The sequence below is a fragment of the Paroedura picta genome, chromosome 3 (genome assembly GCF_049243985.1).
Source record: "Paroedura picta isolate Pp20150507F chromosome 3, Ppicta_v3.0, whole genome shotgun sequence".
Taxonomy (NCBI): Eukaryota; Metazoa; Chordata; class Lepidosauria; order Squamata; family Gekkonidae; genus Paroedura; species Paroedura picta.
This window is the reverse complement of record NC_135371.1, coordinates 168,298,456-168,319,029: the sequence shown is the minus strand read 5'-3', so window position 1 is coordinate 168,319,029 and position 20,574 is coordinate 168,298,456. Positions and strand designations below refer to the sequence as shown.

At 43.0% G+C, this 20,574-nt stretch overlaps 2 protein-coding genes across 2 annotated transcripts; both read right to left on the bottom strand.

Annotated features, from left to right (window-relative positions):
- Positions 1-11,411: 11,411 nt before the first annotated feature.
- LOC143831399 (olfactory receptor 13H1-like) lies at positions 11,412-12,344 on the bottom strand. The gene has a single exon (XM_077324392.1). The coding sequence runs from the start codon at positions 12,342-12,344 to the stop codon at positions 11,412-11,414; it is 933 nt and encodes a 310-aa protein (XP_077180507.1).
- A 5,161-nt stretch (positions 12,345-17,505) lies between these two features.
- On the bottom strand, positions 17,506-18,435 carry LOC143831222 (olfactory receptor 13H1-like). Its single transcript, XM_077324284.1, has one exon. It carries the CDS (start codon positions 18,433-18,435, stop codon positions 17,506-17,508), a length of 930 nt encoding a protein of 309 aa, XP_077180399.1.
- Positions 18,436-20,574: the final 2,139 nt, after the last annotated feature.

Below are 20,574 nucleotides of genomic sequence, written 5' to 3'. Positions count from 1 at the left end.
AGTATTCTCTGGCTAGTCGCTTCTGAAGGAAAAAAGAAATGAGTTGTTTAGACGTTGCACTGGCAGAGTATTGCTTGCAATAACATACGGAAGTGCTTTGGAGGAGGTAATTGCAGTTGATTGAGGATATCGTAGAATCATAGAGTTGGAAGGGGCCAGACAGGTCACCTAGTCCCTCCATCTGTTCAATGCAGGATCAGCCTCAAGCATCCAGAAGGTCTCTGTCCAGTCGCTGCTTAGAATCATAGAACCATAGAGTTGAGAGAGGCCAGACAGGCCATCTAGTCCTACTCCCTGCTCAATACAGGACCAGCCTAAAGTACCACCTGCTTAGGCAGCCAATTCTGACTGGATCCCCCCACCCTCACTGAGCAATATATAACTGCTATCGTTCTTCACATAAACCCATTACTGTGGGTCCTCTCCTCTGCCAACAGGAACCTTTCAATGCCATCCTCTGACAACCTTTCAAATATTTAAAGACAGCAATCATGGCCCCTCTTGGTCTCCTCTTCTCCAAGCTGAACATTCCCAAATTCTTCAGCCTTTCCTCATAGGTTTTAGTCCCCAGGCCCTGGGTCATCCTCATCACTCTCCTCAGAACACTCTTTTGTCCACATCCTTTGTGAAGTGAGGCCTCCAGAACTTCACACAGAGGTCCAGGTGGGGTCTGACCAAAGTGTTATACAGCAAGACTACTGACTTTGATGTGATACCTCTGTTGATACAGCCCAAGACTGTAGTTCTGCCATCACACTGTCTGCTCATATTTAGTCGACAGTCCACAAGCACCCCAAGATATCATTCGCAGCACACACAGCTACCCAAAAGAGTCTTTCCCATCCAGTCTGCCTGCTGCTCATTTCTGTGACCCAGATGGAGAACTCTGCACTTCTCCTTGTTGAATTGCATCTTGTTCTCCTGTGCCCACTTTGCCAGCATGTTCCAACCTCTTTGAACTCAGAGATTGGGGTGTTCACTACTCCTCCCAATTTGGTGTCATCCGCAAATGTAATGAGGAGCCCCTCCACCCCCTCATCCAGATGATGGGTAAAAATATTGAAAGGTACCAGACCCAGCACTGAACTCGGTGGCATCCCCACTGCTCACCTACCTTCAATCTGGTGAAATACCATTGACAATTTTTGGATGCGATTTTTAGCCAGTTCTCTATCCACCTAGCCATCAGAAAATCAAGCCCACATATCTCCAGTTTACCCATCAGAACATCATGGAGAACCTTGTCAATGCTTTACTGAAATCCAAGTACCAAATCAGACCTAAAATGTACAATGATACCTAAACCAGGAACTGCACTAGGACCAATAGTCAAAGATATTGGATTACAGCCAAACAACAAGAAGAAAAGGTTATTTTAAGCCACTCTGAGACTCCTTCAGGCAGTAAAAAACAGGGTAGAAGGTGCAGGGGAAGAAGAAGAAGAAGATTTGGTTTTTATATGCCGCTTTTTTCTACCCGAAGGAGGCTCAAAGCGGCTTACAATTGCCTTCCCTTTCCTCTCCCCACAACAGACACCCTGTGAGGTGGGTGAGGCTGAGAGAGCCCTGATATTGCTGCTTGGTCAGAACAGTTTTATCAGTGCCATGGCAAGCCCAAGGTCACCCAGCTGGCTGCATGTGGGGGAGTGCAGAATCAAACCTGGCATGCCAGATTAGAAATTCACACTCCTAACCACTACACCAAACTGGCTCTCAGGGGTGACCTTGGGCTCGCCACAACATTGATAAAGCTGTTCTGACTAAGCAGGAATATCAGGGCTCTCTCAGCCTCACCTCCCTCACAGGGTGTCTGTTGTGGGGAGAGGAAAGACAAGGCAATTGTAAGCTGCTTTGAGACTCCTTCGAGTAGAGAAAAGAGCATATAAGAATCAACTCTTCTTCAGTAATATTAGGGCTCTCTCACCTCTCCCACAGGGTGTCTGTTGTGGGGAGAGGAAAGGGAGGCGATTGTAAGCTGCTTTAAGACTCCTTCAGATAGAGAAAAGAGGCCTATAAGAATCAACTCTTCTTCTTCAGTAATATCAAGATTCTCTGAGCCTCACGTACCTCACAGGTTTTCTGTTGTGGGGAGAGGAACAGGAAGGCAAATGGAGGCTGCTTTGAGACTCCTTCTGGTAGAGAAAAAGGGCATATAAGAACCAATTCTTCTTCTTTTTATACCCTGCTTTTCATTGCCTGAAGGAGGCTCAAAGTGGCTTCCAATAACCTTCCCTTCCTCTCCCCACAACAGGAAACCTGTGAAGTAGGTGAGGCTCAGAGAGCTCTGAGAGAGACTGCTCTGTGAGAACAGCTTCTAACAGGGCTGTGCGAAGGCCAAGATCACCCAGCTGGCTGCATGTGGAGGAGCAGGGATTCAAACCCAGCTTGCCAGATTAGAAGCCACCACTCTTAACCACTACGGCCTGGTTCCTTCCCCTTTCCCTCTACATTGGTCAATTCCACAGGGCCTGCAAGACACAGCGGTCCCACCAGGCCTCTGGTTGAAGCCCCAAAAGACCACCAAGTATTGCTAGCCTCACTACCCTCCAAGGATCTCAAATCCACCACCACCCAGCACAAATTAGGTGGCTGCTACTGTAAGTTATGTTTTTTTAAGTTTTGTTAATATTTGTTTTTATTACAATTTTTTTTAACTATGTTGTTACCTGTCCTGAGCCATCCAGGAAGAACGGGATACAAAAATAAAGTGTATTATTAATACCCTTCTGCAGTTTCCTTCCTATGAGGGAAATGGTTTTGTTTCTTTCCATTGTCTCTAAAGAAGTGAGCTCCAACTATGAAAGTGCAGATTGGAATAATGGTCTTTAAGATGCCATTAAGCACATATGGTGTTTGCTGAAAACACCAGATCCAGGGCCTCCCAGAACCCTGGTCCAACCACTTTTCTCTTATTGCCATCCCCCCAAAATATCCCCCCCCAAAAAAACAAGATCAGAACTACAAAGCAATTGCAAAGAGCTATATGTTTCAAGATGTACAATTTTAGTTCACACCTACAGTTTTGCTTACCTCGTGTTAGTTGCCTCCCTGAAGTCTAAGCTAAACACCGAGATCTTCAACAATTATGTGTTCTTCATACCAAAGTACTTTCAAAGTGGAAAATAGTGGTAAGAAATCCGGAAGTGCTAGCAGCCAAAGCGCCAAACGAAGGTTGGGGAATCCAGATACTCATTCATGAATATCTCAACAGTTCAGGAAGGTCTTCACGAAATAGCTTTCAAACTTTCAAACTGTTTCTTCCTGAGAGCCAGTTTGGTGTAGTGGTTAGGAGTGTGGATTTCTAATCTGGCATGCCAGGTTTGATTCTGCACTCCCCCACATGCAGCCAGCTGGGTGACCTTGGGCTTGCCATGGCACTGATAAAACTGTTCTGACCAAGCAGCAATATCAGGGCTCTCTCAGCCTCACCCACCTCACAGGGTGTCTGTTGTGGGGAGAGGAAAGGGAAGGCAATTGTAAGCCGCTTTGAGCCTCCTTCGGGTAGAAAAAAGTGGCATATAAAAACCAAATCTTCTTCTTTTTCTTCTTCTTCTTCTTCTTCTTCTTCTTCTTCTTCTTCTTCTTCTTCTTCTTCTTCTTCTTCTTCTTCTAGGACTTATAACCTGGAAGAGTGGCTTTCAGGATTGTTTTTGGCTTCCTCCTCTATTAGGCTAAGGAATGGATTGGGAATAAAGGGGGGGAGCTAGATGCCCTTTCCAACAATGTGCTTGGAAAATTGCCTTTCCAATGATGCTCTAGGAAAAATTGCATTTGGGGAACATATTACCAGATTTTCTGTCCTTCGTTCCTGTGAAAAGAAAAGTTCTGCCGATTTGTGTGAATGGAAGACAGAGATTTCACAACATTCTGGCCTTTACTACAAGCTAAAATACCAGAAGTCCTCCTGGAATATGACCTAAAAGTCTTAATTAGCACTCCTAGGGAATCACTTCAAAGATTAATTACCGTTTCCTCAAACTTAAACTTTAAGAACAATGCAAATGATAAAGGTAAAGGTATCCCCTGTGCAAGCACCGAGTCATGTCTGACCCTTGGGGTGACGCCCTCCAGCGTTTTCATGGCAGACTCAATACAGGGTGGTTTGCCAGTGCCTTCCCCAGTCATTACCGTTTACCCCCCAGCAAGCTGCGTACTCATTTTACCGACCTCGGAAGGATGGAAGGCTGAGTCAACCTTGAGCCGGCTGCTGGGATTGAACTCCCAGCCTCATGGGCAAAGCTTTCAGATGGCTGCCTTATCACTCTGCGCCACAAGAGGCTCTTATGCAAATGATAAGAACAATACAAAAAATAAGGAATAGTTCTGTGAACATTACAGCTCCCGCTGTGACCCACTTTAGTGGCCACAATCATCATCAGCATACCTAACTCTCAAACTGGGTCCATCTATCGATACTTAAATCCATGGACTGGGACCAGGTGTGTCAAGCACTGACAAAACTCACAACAAATCTTCCATGGAAAGAAAGCATTAATGGAAGTTAGATCTAGTCACTGTAACGTTAGAAGTCAAATCTGCCCAACACAAGCACAACAGGTACTTATCAATACATTTCTCCCGCCCAAAACTTGAATGTTCCCATAACAGGGGGCGCCCCCTCGCCCAGGTGCCATCCCAGGCATCCTGCTAGAGGTGTTGAAATTAACGCGGCCTTGGTTAAGCCGGCGCCACAGGCTATCTGATAAGCCTTTCGCAGGAACCGCAGGATCCTTGTAACAATGTTTCACAGTAAGGGGGAGAGTATGCAGTGTGAACAGGCAGGGATCAAAGCAGGCAAATCAAAGGAGAGAACTACAAGGTTTGGTTACATGGGAACTGTATGAATACATGGGTCACAAGGACAAAGCAAATATGCAACAGGCAAGATGGAGTCAAACAGGTTCACCAAACAGAGAACATGGCAGAGAGCAGGGGCTGATCCTGACATCCCTCCAACCCAAAAACACCTTCCCCTCACCCCTCGTCCCTAGGCCGAGGGCACTGCGGGAACTCCCTGTGAAAGGCCCACAGGAGTCTGGGAATCTTGATATCGGATACCCTCAGTGGTTCAGTGATTTCTAGGGATTTGAGAATGTTAGAACCATGTTGTCTGTATAACTTTTCCATTTGAATTCTACATTATCCAGTTTTATTCCTTTAATACTTTCATCTTGTCTAATCTTTATAGCTAAAATCTCTGTTGCTAGTATTGAAATAATAAAGGAGATACTGGACATCCCTGTGTATTCCTTTTTCAATTGAAATGATATCCATTAATTTCCCATTAATTAAAAATCTTTGTTAATTGGTCTCAAGATCCAACTCCAGAATGTAGGATCACAGCTCATATTTTGCAAAACATTCAGTAAGAAACACCTCATTGTATTATCATATGCTTTCTCTGTATCTAGAAATAGAAGCACTGCTTTCTTTCACTTCTTGTTCACAAATTTAATACAAGAAGATTTATTAAGATTAAAAAAACTTTAAAATCTCATGGCTGGAAAGAATCTCTGCAATCAAAATGAATGTCCTGCCAAAGCTGTTTGTTCCAAATGTCACCCATATACATAGATGAAAGAATATTGAAAGAGTGGCAAAAGACAGATAAATGAATGTATATGGAATCACAAAAAAACCCAAGCATACACTTCAATGAGAAAAGGAGGGGAGGATTAGCAGTCCCAAATACCAAATTATAAAATTATATTACCAAGCGGCAGGTGTGGTCATGATTGTGGACTGGATTAAAAAGACAAAAAATAGGAAAAATTAGAATAAGCAGGTTTTGATGAAGACCTACATATATGGATTAAGTGCATGGATTCTGTATGGATTAAGAAATGGACTAAAAAGAAGTCACCTAATCTGAGATGGACTTTTGAGAATATGGTTTACATGCTGGAATTTATTGAGCCCTCAAATTCTTCATTTAAATCCCCAATAGAAGATCAGTGAGAACACAAGGAATAAAAAATGGTCTTTTAACATATGGCATGATGATTAAACATTCAGGGGGAAATCAAGTCTTGGAAAGATATTAAAATTGAAACATTCAATGGATGATAAATTATCAATTAGTTTTAAGACTAAAGGAGATAATGAGTATTGAACGTAGAGTTCTAAGACTGAATTTGAGCAGCCAATTATAAAACAAAAAGCATTTACTCCAATGTATAAATAAGATTTTACACTTGTTAGAAATAGGACAAGTTTTTACATATATGATTAAATGGAGTCAACCAGACAATAAGAGAAAATTGGTACAAAATGTTTTTCAGTTGGTATATAACTCCAAAGCACATAAGAACTACAAAGGAAAAAGCTGGAAATGTCAAAACATAGATGGAACCTTCTTTCTTATGTGGCAAACTTCTGAAAAAGCAAAAATATATTGGACAGAAATATATTGAACAATACAAAGCATCTAAAAGTTTAAATTCTCTGTGGAAGTCAAGAACATGCTACAAGGAATATTCAAATACATGGTGACAGCGGTTAGAACTATTTATGTAGCAAAATGGCAACTAGACATCAGTCCATATTTAGAAGAATGGGAAAATAAACTTGCTGAATATGCAGTACTAGCAAAATTAACAGCCTATTTGAGAAACTGGTGTATTACATAATGTAAAGACAGATCGAGTATGTATTATGTGTACTATGCTAGCAGGAAATGAAAAAGTAGGAAAATATCATATGCAAATATATGGCAATGAAATAAGAGTAGAATTAAAATCTGTTCCAAATTTAATATCTCAAATAGGTTCTTGATATTAGATATATAATAGACTTTCTTTTATATCATGATATTCTAAAGGTAAAGATATCCCCTGTGCAAGCACCTAGTCATGGGTGATGCCCTCTAGCGTTTTCATAGCAGACTCAATACAGGGTGGTTTGCCAGTGCCTTCCCCAGTCATTACCGTTTACCTCCCAGCAAGCTGGGTCCTCATTTTACCAACCTCGGAAGGATGGAAGGCTGAGTCAACCTTGAGCCGGATGCTGGGATCGAACTCCCAGCCTCATGGGCAAAGCTTTCAGACATGTCTGCTGCCTTACCACTCTGCGCCACAATATGCTCTATATGATATACTACTCATCTATTAAAGGTTCTAATGAATATGTCAAAGTGGTGAAAATATGTTATGCTATGTACATAGTAATAAAGGGGGTGGGGTGCACTGTGAGCTTTAATTCAGGAGGTTTTGCTTATCTAGTGCAAGTTCCTCAGCAAAATCCGAAGACTGAGATCTTGAATAATGTGTAGTCCTCTCAAACTACTTTGAAAGAGAAGTAATGAAGAAATTGTCACACCAGCTACCAAACCTCCTTTTTTAAAGATTGGGAATTAAATTAAGATAAATCCACATCAGTCAATGCCTTGTTACTTTAAAATCGTCTTCACAATAAGGTGAGCACTCACATTATTTCTGGCTAGGTCAGATGCCTTGGAAGAGCAAGGTATAGAGGGTTGTCGGCAGTGGATTAAATGGGGGGGGGGAATCAATTTCCTTGGAAGCACGGAAGGTTTACACAGTATCCCCAATCTTCTACTTTTCCCATTTAAGGGACAAATTCTATTCAAGCAAATTATGAAGCTGTTCTGACTCCAGTGGAAACAAGAGAATTAAATTTTACCTACAAAACTAGAATCGCTACCTACATAATATATTCACATAATCAGAGATGGGTATATAAGTCACATAATCAGAGATGGATATATTCATTTAGGTACATATACAGTATTTGCTGGCGTATAAGACTACTTTCCCCCCCTGAAAAACATGCCTCCAAGTGGGGGGGTCGTCTTATACGCCCGGTGTACTTCAGTTGGGATAGACATAGTTGCCCATAGTGGCCCATAGTACTGTAATGTAATGTAACAAACTATATTTTGAGTGGAAATGTTGGGGGTCGTCTTATACGCCCAATCGTCTTATATGCCGGCAAATATGGTAACTTATTTTGAATGGATTAATTCTGAATGGATTAATTTCAAATCGGTTAACTTGCTACAGCTCCAAGCCCAGGTAAAAGAGAGATCCATAGAAGATGAAACAGCAGGCAAGCATAGAATCATAGAATCATAGAATCATAGAGTTGGAAGGGGCCATACAGGCCATCTAGTCCAACCCCCTGCTCAACGCAGGATCAGCCCAAAGCATCCTAAAGCATCCAAGAAAAGTGTGTATCCAACCTTTGCTTGAAGACTGCCAGTGAAGGGGAGCTCACCACCTCCTTAGGCAGCCCATTCCACTGCTGAACTACTCTGACTGTGAAAAACATTTCCCTGATATCTAGCCCATATCGTTGTACTTGTAGTTTAAACCCATTACTGCATGTCCTTTCCTCTGCAGCCAGTGGGAACAGCCTCCTGCCCTCCTCCAAGGGACAACCTTTCAAATACTTAAAGAGGGCTATCATGTCCCCTCTAAACCTCCTTTTCTCCAGGCTGAACATTCCCAAGTCCCTCAACCTGTCTTCATAGGGCTTGGTCCCTTGGCCCCAGAGCATCTTCGTCGCTCTCCTCTGTACCCTTTCAATTTTATCTACGTCCTTCTTGAAGTGAGGCCTCCAGCACTGCAAGGGCCAAAGAGGGTCTGACCGATGAGAGGGTAGGGCCAACTGCCTCTTATAATTTTTGTTTGTACCTCCTAGCATGCATACTCACATATGCTGAAGTGGTGCATGATGGGAGACTTCCATTTTCTGTTAGCTTTGACAGTTAGTGTCTGTTTTGTGTGGAAGAGGGTGAGAGTGAGAGTTTAGTCACCATGATTGTGTTCGTGTCAGTCAGAAAATGCAAAATCATATCCGCTTCTATCTTGTGAATGTCAAAAAAAAGGAAACTCTAACAACCAATTGTTACTTGACGTACATGGGGGGGTGGGGAGGAAATGTATAAAAACCAATTTTACCTCAGATGAAAGTCACTGTTGAAGTTTTAAGTTTGAATGTTTCCCTAGTGTGCAGGGAAACACATTTATTCTTACTAAAAAAGACTATATCGTTTATGTTCAAGTAAGAATAGCCAATAAAGAGCTGTTGTCACCTGGCAATTGTTGTTGTTAGGTGCGAAGTCGTGTCCGACCCACCGCGACCCCATGGACAATGATCCTCCAGGCTTTCCTGTCCTTCACCATTCCCCGGAGTCCATTTAAGTTCGCACCTGGCAGTTATAATACACAGTTTTCCTCATAGCTCTGTCTGGGAGGTTAGTGCAAGTTAACCAACTTTCACAAAGATCTCGTCACATTTTTACAATTCAAATATTGATAGAAATCAAGATCCCGGTACTAACCTCTATATTTACCATTAGACAAGACTGCCAAGTGTACCCCAGTGAGAGAATTCTCATAATTCTTTCCTTCCCAGAATCTCTGGCACGCAGTTACAATATGTAACAGTCCAATAGTCCAAATGTCAACTCGTCCTTTTCTCTAACTTTAAAACGACCTTCACAGTTCTGTGCAGCCCTTTATATCCTTTAAAGGAATGGCTTAGCAAGCATGAGGATAAGTGAAGTTCCCTATTTGAAAATTCTGAAGGGTGTTAGGTTATTTAGAGAAGACCTTCTCTTTTTCTGTTGTAATAAGGACAAAACTGCTCATTCCTGGAGACAACAGATAATGAAGATCTTACTGCCATATACTCCAGTTGCATTATTATAGGTCCTTCTGGAATATGACACAGAAGTCTACAATAGAGTTTCTGGGGAATTACTTCAAATTAGTAGTTTCAAATTCAAAAAGTTTCATGACTATTCCATCTGAGTAAAACTGCAAAAGTACTGTAAAGGGAAGAAGGAACGATTTGGTAAACATTCTTATTCAAACTTATTATTGTTGTAGGGATTTTGAATAACCTACTTCAGTGATCCACACTTTAAAAGCAGCAGCACCGAAGTAATGGTATTTCAGATTTTATGTAAGAAAATATTTCCCCAAACTGAGTGTGTGTGCGCGCATGCGTGTGCGTGTGTGAGTGCGTGTGTGTATAAAGTACAAAATATGTCTGCAGGGAATCAATTCAGAATCTCGTTTTAAATATGGAACCACTATAAACCACATCTATTTGTTACATAACAACCACAAGACACGATGTTGAAGCACTTGGACATTTTATGGGTCAGTGAAACTGGATCACTTCTCAGTGACTTCCTTTCACACAAAAGAGAACAGGCAGACAATATCATGGGCATTCCAGATGAAAATCTGGTGACTGAATTAATCTTGACTAATACTGTTTCCGCACTGCAGGTTTTGTGCTGGGCTGCAGGCTCTAGTTTGAGTCAGGGCAGGTTGCTCTGCCTCCTTCTGCTCCCACAAAGGGGAGCATTTGGCCTGGTGCAATTCATCTGCCTCTTGTGGTGCAGAGTGGTAAGGCAGCGACATGCTGTCTGAAGCTGTCTGCCCATAAGGTTGGGAGTTCGATCCAAGCAGCCGGCTCTAAGGTCAACTCAGCCTTCCATCTTTCCGAGGTCGGTAAAATGAGTACCCAGCTTGCTGGGGGGTAAACAGTAATGACGAAAGGATGGAAGGCTGAGTCGACCTCGAGCCGGCTGCTGAGATCAAACTCCCAGCCTCATGGTCAGAGCTTCTGTCAGCATGTCGGCTGCCTTACCACCCTGCGCCACAAGAGGCTCTTATTACAGTCTGTACACACGCTCAAACCGCTTCATCGCCCCCTTACAGTTGCATAAGCACTTTACAATCCCTGCTGCCGGTGTGTATTCCTGCCTCTCTCCCCCAGTACACACACAAAACACTTTAGCCATTATGTTTGCATCAGTATGCTCCTCCACCCCCTCAGCCTCCCACACCGAACCCTGTGATAGTGAACCCACTGGCCAGCAGAGTCAGCTTCATTCCCCACTAGATGTCCCACCATGTCTACACTCCTATCAGACAGAGAAAAGGGGGCATGGCATCTATCAAAATGTTCAGGAAGGTATTATAAAGATATGTACCCCACTACTGTTCTTATAGTACTCCGAAGGACAATGAAAAAACAGACAAAAGCATTAAAGGAAACTAAAAAGGAAAATGTTGCGAGAATGTTGGAACCTTTTATGTGGTGGACTTGTAAAAAAGCAAAAGAAATTCATGAGGAAACACTGGAAGGAAATTCACGAGGAAAATGCAGACTACATTACAATTTAAATCCCTCAGAGAAGCTAAGAATCTGTCATTAAGAATATCGTCAAACAAACAAACAACAATTTTGGAAGAGATACATGAATTAAAGAAACCATCACTGACAGGGCTTTTCCAGTGTACATTGTATACAATAGGGACCAGCTGATAGTCACATTGCATGAATTACCCATTTCCGCACAGAATCAGTGCTTTGTGTGCGAGAACGGTTCCCATTCGAAAAAGTGGTCTGTACGGCATATGGTGGAAACCTTTATTCTGACATTTTCCTTCCAAACACTCTCCAGAAAGCTCCTTTTACATCCCTGTTTCTCAAGCTGTAGATTAGGGGGTTGAGCGTGGGAGTTAAGACCCCGTACATTAAAGATATGACTTTATCATGATCTGAAGCATGTTTTGTTTGGGGTTTCAAGTACATGATCATGATGGTGCCGTAAAAGACGCTGACCACCGTTATGTGGGAGCCACAGGTGGAGAAGGCTTTCTTCCGGCCCTCTGTTGAGCGAATGCGCAGGACGGCGAAGACTATGCGCGCATAGGTGGCAACAATGAAGCCAAAGGGTGGGATTAGTAAGAGGTAGGAGACAAGTTGCATGAAGAGCTCAGCAACGTGTGTGTCAGAGCAGGCCAGCTTGAGGAACGATTGTAGCTCGCATCCAACATGGTTAATGACATTTCGTCCACAGAAGTCGGTTGGCCGCAGCAGAACGTGGATCAAGGTATTCAATGCGGCAAAGAACACACACACAGACACTAGACTCGTACAAAATCTCCAGCTCATGATCTGCATATAGTGGAGTGGCCGGCATACCGCTGCAAAACGGTCGTACGCCATGACAGCCAGGAGAAGACATTCCATTCCAATGACTGATACACCAACGTACATCTGAACCAAGCATCTGTAGAAGGAGATGGTGGGCCTGTAAAAGAAGCAATTGACCAGGATTTCAGGAAGTACATTGTTGGAGAGGATGAGGTCTACTGAGGAGAGGATGCAAAGGAAGAAATACATGGGAGAATGAAGATGAGAGTCTGCGATAATCAATATGATGATGAGGCCATTCCCAAGAAGGCTTATGAGGTATATCACCAAGAGGAACCAAAAGAACACAGACTGTGCTGTAGGGTGTTCAGATAACCCGATCAAGATGAATTCAGTCACTGTTGTGTCATTTGGAGGACCCATCACAGTCTCTGTTGCTTCTTTGGGAAAGAACAATTGAAGAGTTTAGAAGTGGCACTGGCAGTGTTTTGGTTATTTTCCTGAATTCTGGTCTCTGAGAAGTTTCCTAAAATCTAGTACACTGTAAGCCCAATGACTTTAATTAGGATTCAGTTTATCTGAGTCTGTGGTTTATTACGGTGATCTAGCGACATAAACAACCAAGTTGATTATGGCCATGGGAAAGAGAGATTGAATCATAGAATCATAGAGATGGGAGGGACCTTCAGGGTCATCTAATCCAATCCCCTACCTCCCCATCTACAGTGACCCCTATTCCCTGTACAGATCATGCTCCCCCCGAAAAACCAGAATCCCTGACCAGTCCGGTCTGGAGGAATTTCGCCTTCTGACTCCAAAGTGGTGATCGGCACTTCCCTGGGCATCCAAGAAAGGGCCACAAGAGCTAAGCATGGACACAATCCCTTCTGCCCACCCTCTTACAATCTTCCTAAATTCACAGAATCAGCATTTCAGTATTTAATACTGATACTAAGATTTAATACTACTACATTTTCGTTTGTATCCTGCCCTTCCTAATGCTCCAAGGGCAGTTATCTAAAACTGACTAAAATTGCAAATAATGCTTTTTATATCAGGTTTTATGAATTCCTCATAGTAAACCTTCATGTTTATAACTCACAAGGTTCGAAATGTCCCTTATAGACAAATGTTCCTTTTCCCGGACAGATGGAGGCGGAAGGAAAAGTGCTGATAAAGTTGAAGCTTGGTGTTGTTGTTAAGAACCGTGGTTTCTAATCTGGTGAGCCAAGTTTGATTCCCTGATCTTCCACATGCAGCCAGCTGGGTGACCTAGAAACTGTTCTCACAAAGCAGGCTTTCTCGGAGCTCGTTCAGCCTCATCTACCACACAGGTTGTCTGTTGTGGGGAGAGGAAGGGAAGGTTATTGTAAGCCACTTTGAGAATCCTTCAGGTCATGAAAAGTGGGATATAATAACCAACTCTTCTTCTTCTTCTTCTACCTGGCTGAGTTGCTTTCTGCAAGTGAAGTCCCACGGACAAGAATGATCCGGAGGCTGGTACAGATCTGGCAAAACAAATGTCCTCTAGTTGTCCACTGGAAATGAGGAACACAACGCAACCACGCCTCCCAGGATAGACAAAATTTATTCACACATTGCTTCTGTTGGCCATACGGTTGTACATATCTAGTGATGTCAGAGCAGAATACTGAAATCTTCAATGCATATTCTTTCCCTAGTACAGCAATGAGACTATAAGAAAACTTATAGTAAGTGTTAGTACCAGCAGCCTAGCTTTCCTCTTCAGGGCCAGACAATTCAATAAAATCCTGCTCTCTTCTAAAAGTACTTCCATAGTTCAAGATAACCTTCCCAAAATATTCTTGAAGGTTTTTTCTTAAGGTCAATACAAACTTGTATTGATTTCTATGAGGACTGATGACTCAGAAGGAAGAGGTCTGGAAGGGTATTTTTTTGGTTTGTTTGATTTGAAGCTGTCCAACTGCACAATATTCCACACAACAATATTTATCCACCTTTTACCAATATTGCCAAGATAATAAGTTAGTAATTAACTATGGTAAAACAAAAGTTTTGGTTTTCTCTAAGAGCTGGCATGCAATGACTTGGTCTATTGGAGGCACTTCAATAGAACAAGTCAAAACATTTAAGTATCTAGGTGTTACCTTCCAGTATAACCAGAAATGGAGCTCCCACTGCCAACGAGATATCAATCTGGCCAAATCCTCATCTTCCTTGATAAAACAGTTCTTTTTCTCTGCGAAAGGTAACCAATTTATCCCTGCAGCAATTAAAATTTTTAATGCCAAAGTAATGTCCCAGCTCCTGTTTGGATGCCCCTTATGGGTTCCTGCCTTTAATAAATCTATTGAGGGTGTTCAATCTGCTTTCTATAGGCAAATTGCAGGGGTTCCCAACTGTGTCTCCTACCCTGCCATTTGCGCAGAATTTGGCCAAATTAGGGTAGAGACAAGGGCCTGGATAGCTACTTTTAAATTTTGGGTCAGACTGTTTTTTAGAATAGAAACTGGCAGCCTTTTAACTTGTCTAAAAAGTGACCCTCTTAAATTTCAATGGTTCCAGGCTATTGAAGAAAAATTAGTCTCCATTGGCATCGATCTGAACTCCCTACTACCTCTGGAAGAAAAATGTATCTTCCGGATTATTAAACAGAGAATTTTAGACCATGAGCAGCAGGAACTCATACCTACCCAGCCTCGAGTCTGCTCACCAGCATTCTTTGGCATCATTATGCAGAGAAATATTATGCCTACATATTTGCATCTCCTTGATGTCCCACCCCTGAGAAGAGCTTTTCTCCTGGCACGAATGAATGCTTTCCCCTCAAAGGTCTTAGAGGGAAGATTCCACCATATCCCATACCATGCGAGACTCTGTCCGTGTGGTTCTGGTTGCCCTGACTCTGTCTCACACATTTTGTTAGATTGCCCCTTATATGAGCAGTGTCGGGATGACAGCTTTGTTGCTTTGCTGGGAAACAAGCCTTCTGTAAGTAAATCTATGACCTTGCAATTTCTGCTCTCTGACAAAGACCCAGAGATAACTATTTTAGTTGCCAGAGTTTTAACTAAGATGCTTTTATAATATGCTGCCTACCTTGTATTTTATCTTTTATAGTTTATTTAATCATTTTAAGATCTGTTTGGTCATGTAACCCCATTTTATAATTTTGTTGAAATTTTAAACCCTATTTTTATATGTATTATACATTTTATGCCAATAAAAGGTTACTGACTGACTGAATATTCTACAAAACACCCAAAATAAGATTAGACTGAAGGAAATGCTGAGAAGCCAACATTCCCTTTCTAAGACGTTCTGGGTAAGGTATTTTATGTGGAACATATTAGCAGATCTGCCCTTCCCTTTTGTGGAAAGAACAGCCATGCCTCTTCCTGGGGACAAAAGACAACAAAGAAGCTACCTGGTCTTCAGTGTTCTTCCACCAGCAGCACTGGAGGTCCTTCTGGACTATGACCCAGAAGCCTTAAATAGAATATCTAGGGAAGCATTTCAAATCAGTACTTTAGAGTCAGAAATTAATTGCTCTTTGCTTTGACGTAACCTTCAAGAACCCTACTGGGAATGCGGGAGTTAGGATAAACTTTGCAATTCCCGCTGTGGCTGGTTTCGGTGTCTTCACTCTTCAGTGATAGATCCAATTCTCAACAGAGCCTTAGGACTGGGCACTGCCACCCACAAAATGAAGTTCAAGACTAAGCTCTTTCTACAAACTCAAGGAGCTTGCAAAAAAAATCTGGTATCAAAGAAAAAATACACTGTGGATTTAAGTCGTGACAGTAATACTAGAAGCGGCTCCTGTACCATTATGAAAGGGATGCCATCTAAAAAAGTATCAGTGGCCATGGTGGGTGACCACAATGTAATGATGAAACTAGAATACGGCTAAGGATGCAGTGCTCATGAAACAAAAAGTATTTATTTATACGTTCCGAATGCCATTTATAAACACATTCATATGATTCTGCATTTAAACATAGATATATGTGAATGAACATGTTTCTCTGTGTGTCTATATATAAACTCCTGCCAAACTCCAGCAACAATCGGAATTTTATAGCGCCTAGGGGGAAATCCAGAAAAGTGGATTCCCCCCGAAAAAACTGCTACACTTCTGAGCACAAGCTGTAACACATCAGCGAAAGACATATGCATTCTCAAAATAGCGGTAGAAAGAATGTCCCTCCTTAGCTCTCGCACCCGAGCTTCCGGAGATGTGATCACCATTTCCCCTCTCTTAAACCAGCGAAAGCAACGAATAAGAAGAAGAAGAAGAAGAAGAGTTGGTTCTTATATGCCGCTTTTCCCTACCCGAAGGAGGCTCAAAGCGGCTTACAGTCGCCTTCCCATTCCTCTCTGAAATCCCTCCACAGAAGTACTTAACAGTAAAACAAAGCTCCCTTCTGCAATTGTCTTTAAAGTTTCCGAGCACAATATAGCCCCCTGTTCGACACTGCCCGTAATTTCGGCCAGAAATTGCCGCCGGGGGGGGGGGATTTTTTTTTCTACTTAAAGAACGATTAAGCACCAGCTCCTACACCAGCAAAAAACGTCTTTATGAGATATTGAATAAACAAATATTCATTGATACTGGTGTTTTGGGGTCTAAAAAAAACAGTTTTTAAAGGGAAAGGGGCTTTTCGGGAGCACGAACACAACAGTTCATTGGCTGTTCTGTTTGACTGACGGTCAGGGGTGGGAAGCACAGAAAAATATTGCCTCCTTTGTTGCGATTCCAGCAAGACCAGAAACCTGTGGGGAATGAATAGCTACTGGGACTTCAATATTCTGCTAGAATTGAAGGTGTGTGGAATGATGATATTCCACTATTAAATATAGTTTACATACTGCAGACATTTAGCAACATTGGTCCTTGTGCGGAATGGCCTTGAGCATAGAAACTGTGTATGAAGAAGGTTATCATAAGAGAAATTTCGATTCAAGTGGAGAGCTGTGTTGGTCTGAATCCACAGAAGATGTTTAAGAGATTCAAGGACTGGGCAAGAATAACAAGCTTAGCTTAGGCTTTCAAACCAGGGTTTCATGAAACCCTGGGGCTTCTTGACAGCCCTGGAAGGCTTTCCTGAATGGGCAGGAGTAAATTAATTTTTAATACATTTTTTAAATGTCTTAAACATTTATCTGGTGATATGATGATGCTTGATCATGTTGACCTGCCCTCCCACCCAAAGTGGCCAGTGATGGGCCTGGAGGGGGTAGGGAGGGGAGGGGCCCGGGATGGAAGCATTCGCAGCTCTGCTTCCCAACCATGATTGCACCACTTCTGTTGTTTCTCGAAGCCTGAAAAATGTTTCAGGAGTTTCTCTATAGTAAAAAGGTTGATAAAGGTTGGTTTATGCGATTATCATTTATTTGGGATAAATTTCATGGAAAACATATTGATCTCCTTCACTGTGTCCCCCAGAATTTAGACCAAACCAAACAAAAAAAAAATCTGAATTATGCCGTGTTCTAATTTGACTGCTCATCTATTTGTATGGACTGGTAATTCCAGACTGCTTCTGGATTCCAGCTTCATTCCATCATAAGAGAAAATGGAGTGTCATAGCACTAATCGTTATTCCGACCTTTTCCTTTTAAACACTCTCCAAAAAGCTCCCTTCACATCCCTGTTTCTCAAGCTGTAGATCACAGGGTTCAGCATGGGAGTCAAGACCCCGTACGTTAAAGCTATCATCTTATCTTGATTCGACGAAGTCTGTTGGGGCCTCACGTACATGATCATGATGGTTCCGTAAAAGACACTGACCACCGCCATGTGGGAGCTACAGGTGGAGAAGGCCTTCTTGCGCCCTTCTTTCGAGCGGATGAGCATCACCGCCCGGCCTATGCGTCCGTACGTCACAATGATGAAGCCAAAGGGGGGTATTAAGAGGAAGAGGCTGGAGACATGCATGAAGAGCTCGCTAGCACGAGTGTCGGAACAGGCCAGCTTGAGGAACGATTGTAGCTCACACGCAAAATGGTTGATGACATTTCGTCCGCAGAACTCCGTCGGCTGCAGGAGCGCCGTGATCAGGACGGTTACGGCGGAGAAAGCCATGGAGACAGCCACCAGACTGATGCAAAGTTTCCAGCTCATGATCTGCATGTAGCGAAGGGGCTGGCAGATGGCCGCAAAGCGGTCATAAGCCATAATGGCCAGCAGGGTGCATTCAGTGGAGACGAGAAACAGACCGATGTACATCTGGGTCAGGCATTTGTAGAAGGAGACTGCAGGCCTGGAAAGCAAGCAGTTGAACAGGACCTCTGGAAGTATATTGTTGGAGAGGATGAAGTCGATGGAGGAGAGGATGCAAATGAAGAAATACATGGGAGTATGGAGCCGGGGATCGGCGACACTCAGAATGATGATGAGTCCATTTCCCAGAAAGCTTATGACGTAAGCTACCAAGATGATCCCAAAGAACAAAACCCGTGCTCGGAGGTCTTCAGATAACCCAATCAGGATGAATTGAGTCACCACTGTATCATTTGGAGGTCCCATAGTATTCTCTGGCTAGTCGCTTCTGAAGGAAAAAAGAAATGAGTTGTTTAGACGTTGCACTGGCAGAGTATTGCTTGCAATAACATACGGAAGTGCTTTGGAGGAGGTAATTGCAGTTGATTGAGGATATCGTAGAATCATAGAGTTGGAAGGGGCCAGACAGGTCACCTAGTCCTTCCCCCTGTTCAATGCAATATTAGCCTCAAGCATCCAGGAGAAGTCTCTGTCCAGTCGCTGCTTAGAATCATAGAATCCTAGAATTGGGAGGGGCCAGACAGGCCATCTAGTCTTACCCCCTGCTCAATGCAGGATCAGCCTAAAGTACCACCTCCTTAGGCAGCCAATTCTGACTGGATCCCCCCACCCTCACTGATCAATATATAACTATAATTCTATACATAAACCCATTACTGTGGGTCCTTTCCTCTGCCAACAGGAACCTTTTAATGCCATCCTTTGACAACCTTTCAAATACTTAAAGACAGCAATCATGACCCCTCTCGGTCTCCTCTTCTCCAAGCTGAACATTCTCAAATTCTTCAGCCTTTCTTCATAGGTTTTAGTCCCCAGGCCCTGGGTCATCCTCATCACTCTCCTCAGAACACTCTTTTGTCCACATCCTTTGTGAAGTGAGGCCTCCAGAACTTCACACAGAGGTCCAGGTGGGGTCTGACCAAAGTGTTATACAGCAAGACTATGACGTGATACCTCTGTTGATACAGACCAAGACTGTATTTGCCTTCTTTACAGCTGCATCACACTGTCTGCTCATATTTAGTCGACAGTCCACAAGCACCGCAAGATATCATTTGCAGCACATACTGCTGCCCATAAGGGTCTCTCCCATCCAGTCTGCCTGCTTCTCATTTCTGTGACCCAGATGGAGAACTCTGTGCTTCTCCTTGTTGAATTGCATCTTGTTCTCCTCTGCCCACTTTGCCAGCATGTTCCAACCTCTTTGAACTTAGAGATTGGGGTGTTCACTACTCCTCCCAATTTGGTGTCATCCGCAAATGTAATGAGGGACCCCTCCACCCCCTCATCCAGATGATGGGTAAAAATATTGAAAGGTACCAGACCCAGTACCGAACTCTGTGGCACCCCACTGCTCACCTACCTTCAGTCAGGTGAAATACCATTGACAAACACTTTTTGGGTGTGATTTTTTAGCCAGTTCTCTATCCACCTAGCCATCAGAAAATCAAGCCCACATACCTCCAGTTTACCCATCAGAACATCATGGAGAACCTTGTCAAGTGCTTTACTGAAATCCAAGTACCAAATCAGACCTAAAATGTACCATGATACCTAAACCAGGAACTGCACTAGGACCAATAGTCAAAGATATTGGATTACAGCCAAATAACAAGAAGAAAAGGTTATTTTAAGCCACTCTGAGATTCCTTCAGGCAGTAAAAAACAGGGCAGAAGAAGAAGAAGAAGAAGAAGAAGAAGAAGAAGAAGAAGAAGAAGAAGAAGAAGAAGAAGAAGAAGAAGAAGAAGAAGAAGAAGATAAAATTGGTACAAAACGTTTTCCAGATGGCATATTAGAAGAATGGAGGGTTACAGAATCACAGAATCACAGAATCATAGAGTTGGAAGGGGCCATACAGGCCATCTAGTCCAACCCCCTGCTCAATGCAGGATCAGCCCATATCTTTACAGTCACCCTCCTGCCCCTTTTGACAAGTGCCACTCTCCATTTTTTTTCCAGGGGCAGAAGAAGAAGAAGAAGAAGAAGAAGAAGTGGTAGTGGTAGTGGTAGTAGTAGTAGTAGTAGTAGTAGTAGTAGTAGTAGTGTTGGAGCCAGTGTAGTAAAAAGGTTAGGAGCACCAACTTCTACTCTGGTGAGCCAGGTTTGATTCCCCGCTTCTCACCCACATGCAGGCAGTTGGGTGACCTTGGGCTCGCCACAGCATTGATAAAGCTGTTCTGACCAAGCAGGGATATCAGGGCTCTCTCAGCCTCAACCACCTCACAGGGTGTCTGTTGTGGGGAGAGGAAAGACAAGGCAATTGTAAGCTGCTTTGAGACTCCTTCGAGTAGAGAAAAGAGCATATAAGAATCAACTCTTCTTCAGTAATATTAGGGCTCTCTCAGCTTCACCTCCCCCACAGGGTGTCTGTTGTGGGGAGTGGA